Source organism: Sinocyclocheilus anshuiensis, unplaced genomic scaffold, assembly GCF_001515605.1.
Source record: "Sinocyclocheilus anshuiensis isolate Anshui unplaced genomic scaffold, SAMN03320099.WGS_v1.1 scaffold931, whole genome shotgun sequence".
Lineage (NCBI taxonomy): Eukaryota > Metazoa > Chordata > Actinopteri > Cypriniformes > Cyprinidae > Sinocyclocheilus > Sinocyclocheilus anshuiensis.
This window is the reverse complement of record NW_015544187.1, coordinates 494,420-509,673: the sequence shown is the minus strand read 5'-3', so window position 1 is coordinate 509,673 and position 15,254 is coordinate 494,420. Positions and strand designations below refer to the sequence as shown.

The 15,254-nt window shown below is 35.4% G+C and overlaps 1 protein-coding gene across 2 annotated transcripts in view; it reads right to left on the bottom strand.

The window, feature by feature from the left end:
• The window catches only part of LOC107696499 (POU domain, class 6, transcription factor 2-like), a 112,734-nt gene extending 106,751 nt beyond the window's left edge, over positions 1-5,983 (bottom strand). The window contains exons 1-2 of one of the 2 annotated variants that reach the window (XM_016496858.1): positions 5,747-5,983; positions 4,545-4,710 (exon numbers count right to left, since the gene is read on the bottom strand). In XM_016496858.1, coding sequence (XP_016352344.1) covers positions 4,545-4,704 — 160 coding nt within the window. In that variant the 5' untranslated portion in view covers positions 4,705-4,710; positions 5,747-5,983. Of the gene's footprint in view, positions 1-4,544; positions 4,868-5,746 lie in introns of those variants that run through there. The other variant, XM_016496857.1, reaches the window with a different exon arrangement.
• Positions 5,984-15,254: the final 9,271 nt, after the last annotated feature.

Genomic DNA, 15,254 nt, shown 5'->3' with positions numbered 1-15,254 from the left:
CTTTCCCTAAAGATTGACAAAATCCACAGAATGTTCTATCCACATCGCACAAAGAGAGGCCCATCATATTCTCCATCTTCTCTCTCTGCGGCCCTTCATACTCCTGTAGAATAGACCCCCACCCCCTTCAACTTTTGAAAGCAAAAGTCAAGGCCGGTCTTTTGCGTTTGTGCAAAAATTAGACTGCACATTTGTCCATACATGCACAAGTGATTCTTTGATGAAAAACATTTAGGCGACGTTCTTGTTATCATCACCTACACTCAATCGGTGTTGAAAATCAGCCTAGGAAAGAGATGAAAAGAAGTCTTTTAATTTCCCCATTCTGTTGGTCAGATCTTTTCAAACAGGGGAGGCAAAAGCTCACTCAATGCCGCGGATCAATTTGTCGAGAATCAATTGAGTCGGTAGACATATGTATTGCACTTCTGTGACCTTTAAACGAACAGAACCTCCTTTGAGGGCAGCAGAAGATGATTTAATCAAACAATGTCTAGCCGTAGAAAAGAAATCACTTCAGTATAAATCCTCTTACGGAGGTGATAAGAAAAATACTGCCTCTTGAATGTTCAATATGAAGCTTTAAATTGAGATTGTAAGCATTTAGAATATAGACGCAGATAATGTAAATGCACCAAGCTTTACTGCATAACCCTAACCCAAATGCTAAATGGACCAAGTAAATGCATTAAGTTTAGTGCATTTTTAACTTAAAACACACATTATGGTTCAAATTGATTCTAATTAACTGTTTTATTTTAATGTACTTTTTAATGATTTTAATTATTTCAAATATTGTTTCTTATTTATTTTATATATATATATATATATATATATATATATATATCAAAAAGTGTTACATGTTTAACAAAGAATTATTTAATTCTAATTAATGTAATTAAATAATTAAATATTTTAATGTATTTTTTATTATTTTAATTATTTAAGTTGTGTCTTTGCTTTCAATATAATGAAATATTTTTTAAAAGATAAATCTTTAAAAAAAATATGCACACACACAAACATATATGATGACGAAATTTAAGAAACATTTAACAAGAACAAAGAAAAAAACATTAACAATACGTGAAAATAAGTGCAACAAAGTTCAAATAAAAAGAAAAACATAATATCATAATCTGCACTTCTTTTTCCTGTTATTTCACATCTTTCATTCTCAATTCTTTCTGTAACCAAAGTTCAATGACATTTCAGACATCTCTCTGATGGGCAACTGTGCCCAAGGACAGATTCAGCCATGCCCCGCTTGCCCCGAGCAGCCCCCTGGCACTGCCCACGGCCCATACTTGGTGTACCTCTCACAGGGCAAGAAAAGAGCAGGGATGCTCCATTTGGTGGCCTTAAAAAAAAAGGTCAATCTTTTTTGTAATAATGTTAAATACAGTCTGACCACATTCTAAAAAATGAGAAATGTATTGATTCGATAAAAAAGGTCTGAAAAAGAATGTGCCTACATCAAAAATGTGTGTGCGTGCATATGTGTTTGTGTAAGCGTGCAAAAAAAAAAGAGATTTTACAAAAAGAATAGATTGACAGATAGACAATGAGCTGTAAAGCTGAGCATAAAGAGAAAAAGCAACAAGCAAACAAAAGCAGGTTTGATGCTTATTAAAGAAAATTGTAACACTGGCATTATGAAACAGTAACTGGGCTTTTCTTGCCTTGGGATATTCTAAAAAATTTATCAGACTGACAGCGGGAACCACACGACTGATCAGGGCCTGACAGAGAGGTTCGGACGGGGATCAGACACAAACGCCCCCCTTGCCAACACCCAAAATCAAATCAGCAAAAAGACCCGCCGTGGTGACACACCATCACCGTGGTGACAGCCTACACTGCGCCCGCCCGCCCGCAGTCCCGCTCCCAAATCCATTCTCTCCAAAAATTCAGTCTACCGAGTTCTAAACTATGCGCCTCTCACAAACACACACACACGTACACTCTTGTTATGTGCATTTGCTGCACATAAGGGGGTAGCTGATGTTTGATGTATAATTCATCTCAAAACACCAAGCAATACTCTTTATTCTGTTCTTTTAATGTCTAATGTACATTTACACCTGTAAATTATTTTTAATAGAAATAATGTAACGAAATAGAAAATTATTTACTTCTGTATTATCATACACAGAGGTGATATTTTAAAATGTTGTGAATAAAAGCATGTATATTTCATACATTTCTAAAAATTAATTGTTTGGATTTTAATGTAGGTATAGAAGGCCCTCTGATAGCATTAAAAGTTTATTATGATCAGGTAAGTGGCAGGGGATCAAAATCTTTTATCATTAATGTAATGCTGTTAGTTCTAACATAGAGAGCGATAGAAAAGCTCCCTACGGGCATCAGTCAAACTATGAACACAGACAAGAGGAAGATGCAGTCACAGCTACTGAATATCAAACCTGAAGCACAGAATCAAGCCTGACTGCCTGACTGCCTGACTTCATTGCGTATATACTGAAATAATAAGCTTTAGAAATATTTATGTGATGAATTACCACAGGAATGAATGCATATAACAGCAGAACACATTCGAGGCTGAGTGCAAACACTTCTAAAGCATTTAAGTGTTCTGAGAAGGTTACTTTATTAGGCTGGATTTTCAATAAATAAGTTATTCTTCACTCCATTTTATGCATGTGGTCTTTTAAATTTATTTGAAACATTGTACTGCATCTCTGAGAACATGACGACTCTCTTTTACTAATGTAATTTTATGTGCATGTTCGCACTTGTGTTTCTATGTTCTGTCATAAAAAGACAATTCTTTAATAAGAATAAACTGTTCTGAATTCGGTATTATGCACATAAAATGAAATATAAGCACAACAGAAAAATGGGGATTCTTTTATAAGGTAGAAGATTATAGAGCAGAAAAGGACATGCTAGAAAAACAAAAAGTTATAAAAATCGTATGTGGTGTGTGTTACTATAGGAAATAAAATACAGGTGAAAAATAAATTTAAAAGTGATGTTTGGAGTCTATAAACTCAATAGCAGGAATCTGAGCTGAGAAAATTGCAGGCTGTTTCTGACTTCTATTTAAATTTAAAAAATGAAATTCTGTCTGAAAGAAGCCAGCGGCACAGTTACACAAGTCTTAAAGTATATCATTAATGTTGCAAATTTGACAACCACAGCAAACAGTCCGTCAATGCATGCTGAATCCAAATGGTCTGAAACTTGTCTTTTCACATACTATATCACTGCAGAGCAGTTTAAGGATTTCTAGGCTCTCTTCCTGTTAAACAAGGTCAGAGCAATCATTCTAAATGCTAAATGCTAAATCCAGCATTTTAAGATTTTAAATATATTTTGTGCCAGTACTTATTAAATTTGCCAAAATTCGATAAAGTATGCTCAGTACTCAGAAAAGATAAAGCATGATTAAAGAGCCTGTTTAATGATCAAAAGAATTTTTAAATGTTTTAAAATTAAACTTCATCTATAGCATTCTGGAATATTAATGATATAATTAGAATATATTATAATCACAATATTCAACAATAATATAATTTTATAATAATCAGCATTAATATAAAATTACACACACACGCACACACACACACACACATATATATATATATATATATATATATATATATAAATGCATAGGACAACTTTTAAAAAGTAAAAAATAAGAATAAGAAGAAATCTGAATAATAAATAAAGAATAATAAAAATAAATAATGATAATAATAATATTGAATGTGTTGTTTTATTATTATTACTACAACATCAAGTGTCTTTTAAAGAGATTCAGGGTATATGCTGCTCCTCATCAAGAATGTACAATTCAGTCTGCTTAGATCTGAACTCCTCATGAGGCCGTGGAGCCACAACAATCACATTTCTCTCCCTCAGGCCTCTTCACTTTCTCTCATTTTATCTTCAGCCTAAGCCGAGGAGATCTCAAATGTGAAGAAATGTCACCCTGTATGACAGATGAGTGTGTGTGTGTGTGTGTGTGTGTGTGTACATTATATGTCTCCTGTTGCCTATTTGGCCCAGATTCTGTAACATTTTTCTGCTTTATGAACACCAACAAAAAAAAACCCAGTCCCCACATACCACATGGCTGCACCCCACCAGCGTCACAGGAAAAGGACACTTCCTCCACAAGCTTTCCACAGTGGAAATTTGATAGATTAGCAGTTAAAATGCATTTTGAAATGCACAGGGTAAACTTGGAGAAGAACTTTTCAGACATTTAAACTCTATAGAAACCCAACTTAAATCTAAGGAATATATATCTAAATATTGCATTCATAGGGCCATAATTTGAGGTCACTCCGCATTTAAAGTAAGAGTAAGAGGCACAAATACCTTCAATCTCCAACTTCACGACCCCAGATCCACCTACATGTGAACCACAACTTTTACCTGCTCTGATCCAGCACTTTTTTACCACAGCATCTAGCAAACACAAACAAACACACTCTCTCCGGTGTTAAGTTCCCCCGCGCATGACCCCGGGTGTCATGCACAATAACGAGGTGAATGAATGCTGGACTCACCATACATCTTCTCCTCCGAGTCTGTGTCAGTTGACAGCAGCAAGGGCTCCTCGTTGAGCTCGCTGTCCGGGCTGGCCGCTTTGTCATCATCCCGCAGCTCGCAGACATCCATATCGGCACGCAGAGGGAGCAGCGGTTTGCTCAGCTGCCCTGTGATCATCGGATCCTGGAGGCGAGTGGAGGAAGGACCAGGTCGGGAGGACAATGAGGGGGGGAAAAAGGCAAAAGAAGTGATGTTAGCTTTGGTGCGCACTGGTTCACTTTCTGTGGGTCTCATGCGCACACATGCCCGCTCATTTCCTCACTTTCTCTCTCTCTCTCTGCTTTCTGAAACTCACCACCTCTTCTAACACTCTCTATGGTAGCGCTTGCTCTCTCTCTGTCTCTCTCGTTTCTGATGGCTGTTGCTGCTGGTTGTAGTGCTGAAGAGCTCTTGTGGATTTTAGTTAAAATGCTCCACTTGTCAAATGACTAATTTTCATGAGTATCACCAAGAGCCATCAGCATTAAAATAGAACACTTAAGTTACATATAAATGTGTCACATTTGTCAAGCAAAAAAAAATTGTTTTGTTTTAATTAACAAAAGTTTTTGCATTTAACAGTAAGAATGCAAATGAGAATTAAAATGTTGGTTTTTCAACCTTGGTTGTCAAGATTATATATATATATATATATATATATATATATATATATGCATGCATTAATACTTTAATTAAAACAATCATAAAACTGCTCTTTGGGTCATCAAATCTGATTGGATGAGAACATTCAGTGTGAATATTGAGAGAATATGTAAATTAAAGTTGAATGAAGTGGGCCATTACATTCTCAATGAAGTGCAGCTGATTCTTTCTCTAAGATATATACTCTAGTATTAATGCTTCAAATAAATTGCTTTAAATTAAACAATAAGAGACAGAATCAGAAGAATGATCAGCATGATTGTTTTATTTATAGCATTTTATTTAAAGTATTAAAGTATTTATTTAAAGTATTTAACGTATTTTAGAGTTCTTCTAAAGAATATTACTTACACTTTCCGTATGATTTAAACACAATAAAATAATTAACTAAGTAATTAAAAAAACAAATGAAGAAATTAGTTCAATAAATAAATAAGAACAAATAAGAGTTTTTTTTTTTTTATAAATTAAATTAAATAAATAGAAGCAAGAAAAAGTTATACAACAAGAAACTTACCAGAAGGGTGCTTCCAGATTAAAGAGAAAAATATCTGAATTTTTATGCTCCAAAAATGTAACTTTGCTAAAATCCACGAGCAGTTAGAGCATGCCAGAGTGTTAGGTGAGATCAGTCAGTGCATGCTTGTCACAAAGCCCAAAAACCAGTGTGGATAACGCAGATACCTCAAGTGAGCACTGCTGGTGCGAGCCTGGGATTGCCTGTGGAGACTTGCTCGAGATGTCACCTCTACTCTCTCTCTCTCTCTCTCGTGCGCTTCAGAAGTACCTCCCCCACCCCTTCTGATGGTGAGACACACGAACAAACGTGTAGACATACGGAGGGCAAAAAAGCTGCTTTTCTCTTTTTATGCTCCCTTATTTACAGAGTCGTTTCTGCCCAAATGAGACTGAGATGGGGGCCAGGTGATCCGTATGGATCAAGCACCGTCACAGGGTTTCTGCCCCACTTCTCTTCCTCCTCGGGGTGGTCAATGAACGGCAGCCCGTGGGGCCTCTGTTAATGTGCTTATCAGACGGAGTGCATGAGAGTTTGATATGGCACATGATAATCTAGGAAAATGTTAATCAATAGGAATAGTTTAAGCTGTCATTCGCGGTGCGGCCCGCTTGGTCAATACTCATATGCTTTGCAGCAATGTCTCTTGTGATCGCTTCACTGGAGGTTTTCACTTATGCACAAGTGACTCACCGACGCATCAGTGTGCCACTCTATTTCGGAACGGCGCTGAATGAGGGAGCTTCTAACACTGCATTCATTTAAAGCACAACATCCATCCATCCCTCCTCCCGTCCCTTCTCTCCCCTTTGAGCTGCCTGATAGGTCCAGTGGAGGGCAAAATTAATACCTAATTGAATTGTGAAGTCATCAAAATAATCAATACTTTTTTATTATTTATTCTTTACAGTCTGTTGACTGAACGAGAGCTGTGAGAGGCCGAGGGAGAGTGGGGGGGGGGTCGACAGGCCTGAGAGGATGCAATACAAAGTAATTTTCACCATAGGCTGCTGGAGAAGAGAGGGTACAATAAAACAGAAGGAACAATTACAAGAAAAAGAATGAAGGAAGAGAGAATGGGAATTTTTCCACAAGTTATAACCAGATTTCAACATTTTCTGAAGAAAGTGCTTGTTTTCACCACGATTCTATAGGGTGGATGCCAGGGTGTTGCTATTTAGTTGCTAAGGTGTGTAAAGGTGATGATGCACGGGGCAACTTTTTTGAGCAAAGTTGCTTGGGCACTTTCCTATTGAGAATGGGCAACAAATCTCTATCTGGATACTTTAGATCGGTCATGGGCCCTGTGTCTCACCTGGTTGCCCGTTGACAGCAACATTGCTCAAAAAGTTACCCCGTGATCATCAGCCTAAGGTCTGAAAGGTTAGTTCTTGGTAGCTGCTAGGTGATTGCTAATTGTTCATTTTTTTAATAATTTAATATACTCTACTGTCCAAAGGAAAGATTTTTTTTTTTTAAGAAATTACTACTTTTATTTAGCAAGGACACACAAATTGTTCTTTTGAACTTTCAATTCATGAAAATATACTGTACAAAATGCATCAAGGTTTCCACATAAATATTAAGCAGCACAACTCTTTTCAACATTGATAATAATAAGAAATGTTTCTTTTAAAAAAGCAAATCAGCGTATTAGAATGATTTCTGAAGGATCACGTGACACTGAAGCCTGAAGTAAAGGCTTTACCATTACAGAAATAAATGACATTTTAAAATATATTAAAATAGAAAACAGTTATTTTAAATACTATTTCACAGTTTTAGAGTTTTTACATTACTTTTGATCAAATACATACAGCCATGGTGAGCAAAACAGACTTACATTTACATTTAATCATTTAGCAGACGCTTTTATCCAAAGCGACTTACAAAAACGACTTATTTCAAAAATAATAAAAACATCTTACCAAACAGTCGTGATTTTACATTAAATCTTTTACTATTAAAATTTCACTTTAAACATTTGTTATTGTTTTTGTGCACTATTTGCTGGTGCCAGTACAAATCAAATTAAAGCAGTGACATTCTTCTGTTATTTTTTTCTCAAAAAGAAAATAGTATCATAATATAAACCATCTAACATCGAAGCGTCTATCTCAAAGTCCTGCCTTCTCTCGCTCACTTTTTCTCCCCAGTCTCTCTCTCACAGTTAATTACACTAATGAAACAGGGACTCCCAGGGCAGTTCTTCATGCCAAAGAGCATATGTGAAGGGACCTGGGGAGTGTGTGCGCGTGTCATTGTGTGTGTACCGTATGCGTGTGTGTTTGGGATCACCTTACTCTCTCTCGGCCACACAGGAGGAGAAACAAGAAAAAGCACTCGAGCCCCTATCCCTCCCTTTCTCCTTTTGCCTACTCTGAGGGTCATTTCTAAACCTTTTCCCTCATAAGATATCCATGCTAATTGCTAATGGCCTTAGCTGCCAGGGTCTCTGCAGTCCCCCGGGGCCACAAAAAGGGTCTCAGAATGGCCCAGAGACCCCTGAATAGTCTTCTGATCACACATTCCATTTGCTATATATATATAAAGTATACTATTCTATACAATACTATACTATACTATATATTAAATATAAGTATATACTCTGAAAGTACACAAAGTGTTTTCAAATGTAAAAAAAAAAAAATGTTTACATAACATAGGGCTGCAACAACTAATTGATAAAATCACTGATTATCTTTAATGGAAATAATCAACACACAGATTTGATTAATTATTTATCACATCTATTAATCGACTGATTACGCACTATATGCACGGAAAACATTTGCCAGTCACGTCACTTAAAAGCAGTCTTCTAAAATTTCTATAGACAAAACGCATCTGGAAAACAGCACAGGATGCAGAGTGCACAATCCAAGCTGTCCTAAACACAAAAAAGCTTTATATCAAGCGTTTCAAACAAAAGCATATATTGTAGTTTAAAGTGGCTTGCCATTTCATGTGCTTTAACAGATATGAGTGCTCTTTAATGCATTTGAGACCCATTTTCCTCAGGGTATAACGCCAACCCATGCATGTGCGCCACACAGATGAAGCACAATAATTCTGTATAAAATACACATTTGTCTAAAACATTTCTTGTTAAACAATAAGATTAAAATTCTACATGTAACAAGTATTACTATTTTTATGAGAGCAGAATGGAGTAGACACGTAACATAATTACCTTCAGATGAGTGAATGTGTCTGTTCCTTGAACGAGTTAACATTTAATGTTTTTGTTTATTATAATTTTTAATTTAGTGATTTTAAATGTAAGCAGTCAGTTGTTGTTTTTTTTTTTTTTTGGTTTAGAATGTTTGTTTTAACTATTTTTGCACAACGCATTGCACAGCTTACTGTACACAGATTCAGTCACTATAGCTTTCAAACAGCACATCTTTGAAGAACAACATATAAAGTAAGTTTTTTTAAATGGATTTTTAATATTTTTTTCATTCAATTAATCAAAGAAATAATCAATGGATAGAAAAAGAAAAGTGAAAGTGAAAAGAAAGTTAATTGATTATCAATATAATCTTTAGTTGCAGCCATAGATTAATATTAAATCATTAATTTATAATAAAGTTACTTTTCTGATTTTCATTATAAAAAGTGGGACACTTTAATAATCTTCATCATTATTATTTGTACATACTTCCATACAAGTTAAGGATGAACTAATGCTGCTTTTCTAGTAAGAGACAGATATGCCTATTATGACAAAAAAGATGGTTAAGTCTTTGTATTCCCCCATCTATATTTTACGTATTTCAAATCAATTAATTTGCATAAGTGCACAAAATCTCGTTATGTCCGTACAATTTAAATATTTATGTAGAATGACCTCTAATTGATTTTTATTTCCAGGAAAATTGATGCATGGCTGAATTTATGGTGCATTTGTCAAAGAAACAGCCGGTCTCTCTGTGATGCTGCTCAGATGAATCTACTTATTTGACTAGGATCAGAGAACAGTGAGAAAATGTGTCATAACCCTTACCAAAAAGTAGTATACTTCAAGTTTATTTTAGTAAGTATACTTAAGTAAAGTTCAAGTATATTTTTAAGTATACTTTATGTAGTAAGTATACAAATATCAGTGTACTAGAAGTATACTTGTAAGTGTACTATTTCAATACTCCTTGGGATTAAATTGGCCCACTTTTTAGTATATAAAAGTATACTTTTAAGTATACTTTAATATAAGTCAAGTATACTTAAATGTCATTTTAAGTATATTTCTGAGAAGTACATAAAGCCCATTTCTGAGAAGTACATACAAAGTAGACTAAAAGTATACTTTCCTATTTTTAGTTTAAAAGAAGTATACTAATAGCACACTTGAATAAACTTCTTTTTCGTAAGGGAACCTATCAAAGATGAGTGCTGGAGAAAGCTGTGATGCTTCCGACACTATCAGGACCCCCTCAGATAAATATAAAGAGCCAATGATTGTTCAGGAGAGTGAGATTGTTTGCATGGGGGGTTTTTCGCTTCTTTTTATTTATTTTTTTTATTTTGTTACATCGATCTAAGAGCTGACCTTATGGTCCATCAAAGTCTACAGGAGCTAATCTGGCCTCTGTATTACTAAAGATATAGTGTTCAAGACAGAAGAGGGAGGAAAGAGACAAAAAGTAGAGAGAAACTGATGGAAGTGGCATTCACATGTGTTAGTGAGAGAGATTAAAAAGAGGAAGTCCAAATACTCACAGAAGTATGTAGGCTACTCAAAGGTCTTCATCAGCATGCTTCCATGGTCGGTCACTGACGGAAACATTATCTGGACTCTCACTGGCTGCCAGACAGTGCAGGTCTCAGAGCATGTCTGTTGTCTGACACTGACAAATAGTTTTTAATACCTTGAATTTCCAGCATCTTCTGCCTAGCATACATAGAGGACAACAGACATCAGAGTGTACGAATACATACAGTTGCATGCGCATGCAAACATTATCAGTCAGTGGTAAAAATCTACTGTCTTGGTAACTATGCAAAGGTAAGCAACACTATTATTACAGTTTTTCTCAGTCGCTTTGGTGCATTTCTCGAATCATCCTTAATATTTGCAAAGAAGTATGTGCATTTCTCAAAACAATCCGTACAACCAGCACCACACAATGGATTACCTGCAAAAGCCTGTAACTTACTCAGAATCTTTAGTTTATCTCTCAAAAGTAAGTATTTATATCAATGAACATATCAGCGCCATCAGAATGAAAAGTCCTTGTGTCATTGTTCACAAACAAGATAGGTTGAATGGAGCAATGTATGAGGTATTGCAGTGTAGTCTGTCTTCATTGCCTGACATGCCAGTCTGTCGGCCCACAGATTCTCATCTACATCACAACGAATATCTTCCCTTGCAATACAACGTGGAATTGAAGTCAAGTGAACCATCTCACAACTTCATACAGTATATGAAGTGAATGTACAGTGCTCTCTCCCACCTTCAATACCATGACTGAGGTGCCCTTGAGCAACTGCTCCCTGGGTGCTGCAGCAAAAATGGCTGCCTGTGTTCACTGTGTGTTCACTGCTGTGTGTGTGCACTTTTGGATGGGATAAATGCAGAGCACTAATTCCTAGTATGGGTCACCATACTTGGCCACATGTCACTTCACTCACTTCATAATTGCACAATTCATGGCAAATTTACAAAAAGTCTAATAGAAATGTGTAGAAAATATGCTTGACAGTTTATGACTACTAGACCAACCATTTTGCATTTAATGACTTGAAGATGAACTAATGCCTAGATGTTTTGGGGGGTAAGACTGTTGCACAGAGAACTATATAGTAAATTTTGAGCAACATGACATTAGCAACTGATAATGTAGAAAACCACAGACAAATGTACATAATCAATTGCTTGAATGTACCAAAGCAATCGCAACTTGGTCAAAAAAATGAGAAACTGCTTTTATGATGTGTACAAATCATTAGATGATGTGGAGGTTGAACAAGTAGTTTTGAAAATTTAATTTCTGATCTGAGAAATGCACCAAAGCGACTGAGAAAAACTGTATTATTATTATTCATTAGGTGCATTGGGTTTTGACACAGACTTCACAAATCAGATTAATTTCTTAATTGATATTGATTCGTTTGGATATCTCACAACGAATGTGTAAACTATGCAGGGAACCCTGTCAGTATATATAATATTAAACATTATCAAGACAGTCCAAATTAGATAGATAGATAGATAGAAAGATAGATAGATAGATAGATAGATAGATAGATAGATAGACACTAAAAAAATGTTGTATAAAAACATTTAAATTATGATATAATTATGTGTCAGAGACATGATATATTTTGGTAAGCTGTACTGTTTCTTTCAACACACCTTTTCTGATGTTCATTCATGTTTATTTCGCGCTACAACTAGTAGTAAATAAGAGGAGATGATCGGTTCACATGCCGCGCTGCCGCTTGAGACGCTACAGCGGTCTGACATGTGATATTAACCTCTTAAGCATCACCCCCATTTTTGAACATAGATGTGAAAGTGCACTATCCAAACTTAAATTGTTATAATTAATTAATGCTTTGAAGGTTGGACTCTTGTTAAAGAAGACAATCAGCATTTTATTGTAGAAGTGGAATGATTTCGAAATATGAAAGTATCAAAAAGTTATAGAAGTTTAAATTTACTGTAATGAAAATGCACTGTACAATTTTTATTTTATTTTATATAAAATAAATATTTTTCTTAACAGGTTTTACTCTAAAATTGCTATAAAATAAAGCCTTATGTCTAAATAAATTATTTTCCAAATTTGAAGTTAATAGAAAAAAAAATTGAGGTTCCTGTGAGATTTCATTTAGGGCGTTATACCACAAACAGCCACCAGGTGACACCCAAACTCCATTAAAATATTTTTGACGCATTTTTCTGTCACAAATATCTAAATTTCTCTGTCAATATCACATCTATCACAAAAGCTTGAGACTCAGACCTTTCCGACGATATGTATTTTGTCAAGATTATAAAAAGTTTAGATTCTAAAATACCGTAATACATTTTGTAATCTGACACTTGATACCGCCCACTTAAGGGGAGGAGACCGCCAAAAGATTTTAAAGTACCATTTCCATTGTAAGGCAATGTCCGATTTCAAAATGGTTTTCACAGGATGAATTTTGAGGTTTAAAAGAGCATCAAAACCCTAGGCTATATCTATGGTCAAAACCACTGATCTATAATAGACAGATTTTAAAACTTTATCGTTATCATTATATTTATCATTCCTGGTGTGAACGTGCTTTAAAGGTTCAATCTTTGAATTTAGGAATGAATATCAGTTCATCAAAATGAAGGCTGATTAAAAATCTATCAACCAATGCCTCTCCATGTTAGAGATGTGAACAAACCTTTAACCATTAATATTAAATGTTGCCACTTAAATCATTTGAATTATGGACTTTATACTTTAAATTGTGTGGTACATTATGTGTGCTAGTACTTCTGTTAACAATAAGCTTATCATTATCTATCATCTTTTCATAATCAACTTATGGATTCTTAAGAACAGGCAAACCACATACAGTATCTCACAGAAGTGAGTACACCCCTCACATTTTTGTAAATATGTTATTATATCTTTTCATGTGACAACACTGAAGAAATGACACTTTGCTACAATGTAAAGTAGTGAGTGTACAGTAGGGTTGGGTATCGATTGGGTTTTTTACAATACCGGTGCCAAATCGATACTTTTAAAACGGTACCGGTGCCTAAACGGTGCCTGAACCGATACTTAAAAAAAAAAAAGAGCCACAAAAAATATATATATATACATAGCATTCACATGCTGCTCGGATGCTCTCATTTCCCGAGTTGTGCTTCCTTTACTCTAAGGCTAATTAATGTATTTCACGATGTGGGTCATTATTTAATACAAAACAATATTTAATACAAAACCACACATAGGGCTCCAGACTTATTCTTCCCACTGGTCGCTCTTTTGCGACTAACTTTCTCAGTTGGTCGCAGGAGCACATGATTTGGTCGCAATATTTTTTTTCTTTCTTTCTTTTTCTTTTTTGCACTACAACATGTGATTAATCAATGCATGCTTTATCATAGTTTATAGTTATATGGAAACGAAAGTGGTTAACATTCAACCTGTTCTTTTTCATCAGTATTTGTGATTTGAATTTTGTGAATGGGAGTTATAAGTAGGGATGGGTATCGTTAACGGTATTACTACTCTTACCGATACTGCTTATCGATTCGATACTTTAACGGTATTCTTATCGGTACTTTTTTTATATATATATATTATATTATATGACAAATTAAGAGCTGAATTAACATTGCTTTATATTCTGAAATGTAAAATAAATATTTAATGAAATGAATATAAAACATCAATTTGTAAATGCACCAGTGTGCACTTCAACCTTTCCGAACTTTATGAAAGAATATTTTACGGAAGGTTCGAGTGGTGTATGTGTGAGGAATCAAATAAAAATAAAAGAGAGCATCCTTAGCGTACCGTGAGGTAAACAGCAAAGATAACAAGCTTTTTTAAACAAAACAAAAAAAAGGTAAAACTAAACTTGCTGTCGTTGATGGTGCTTGCATGTTTTCCCCCTACATGAATATCAACATGTTCACCCTCTCTGGTTTAAGAAGCGGTCTTTTACTTTATTTTAGCTTGAAAACCATCCATCGTTTCCTCAATATTTGTGTCATTTTTGCTGCGCTCACCTTCGCGCTCGTGCTGACGCCAGTATAAACCAAGCTCAGATGAGTAGCGCGGTTTCATTATGCTTTCAGTTTCGCTTGCCATTTGATGTTTCTCATATGCAACAAAAAAGACAGCGCTTATGAGTTGAACAACGCGGTGGTCGCGAGTCGCGACAGTGCGACCGCACACAAAATTTAGTCGCACAGGCAGAAAGAATGGTCGGTCGCAGTCTGGAGCCCTGTAATGTTTCTACTCTCTGTCAGTTACTCTGATATTTAGTTAAAATTAGTGAATTGACTGAGTGCTGTCTGTAACTGTCTTTAATCAGTTCTGTGAATGACTGTATGGTATGCCACATGCACTGTAATATGTTTTATATTAAATATGAAATTTTCAAATGAAAATAGCACCATGATCGTTTTATAAAGTATGCGTTCATATGTGTTAAGGGCTAGATTTTCGCTGGAGGAAACAGCTGTGGTGTGATGAGCGGTGAACGCAGCGAAAACTTTACAGTAAAGTTAGATGGGGAACCGATTTCTCCCTCGTGACCTTTTATAAACTGTATTTATGACAAAGAACTGCACAGATACATAAATTTAAAGGGGACTGACTCTGAGGCGATCACGAATTTGTGTACAGTTTACGGAGCTAATCGTTATAGTCCCGCTAAAAATGGCCTAGCGATGCCCATGCTTCTTACGTCTATTTCGGAGAACCAGGACAAATATTTCAATCGATCGCTCGGGCATTCATGTGGCACCGAAATGAGGCACCGAAATCTGCGTTCTGAATCG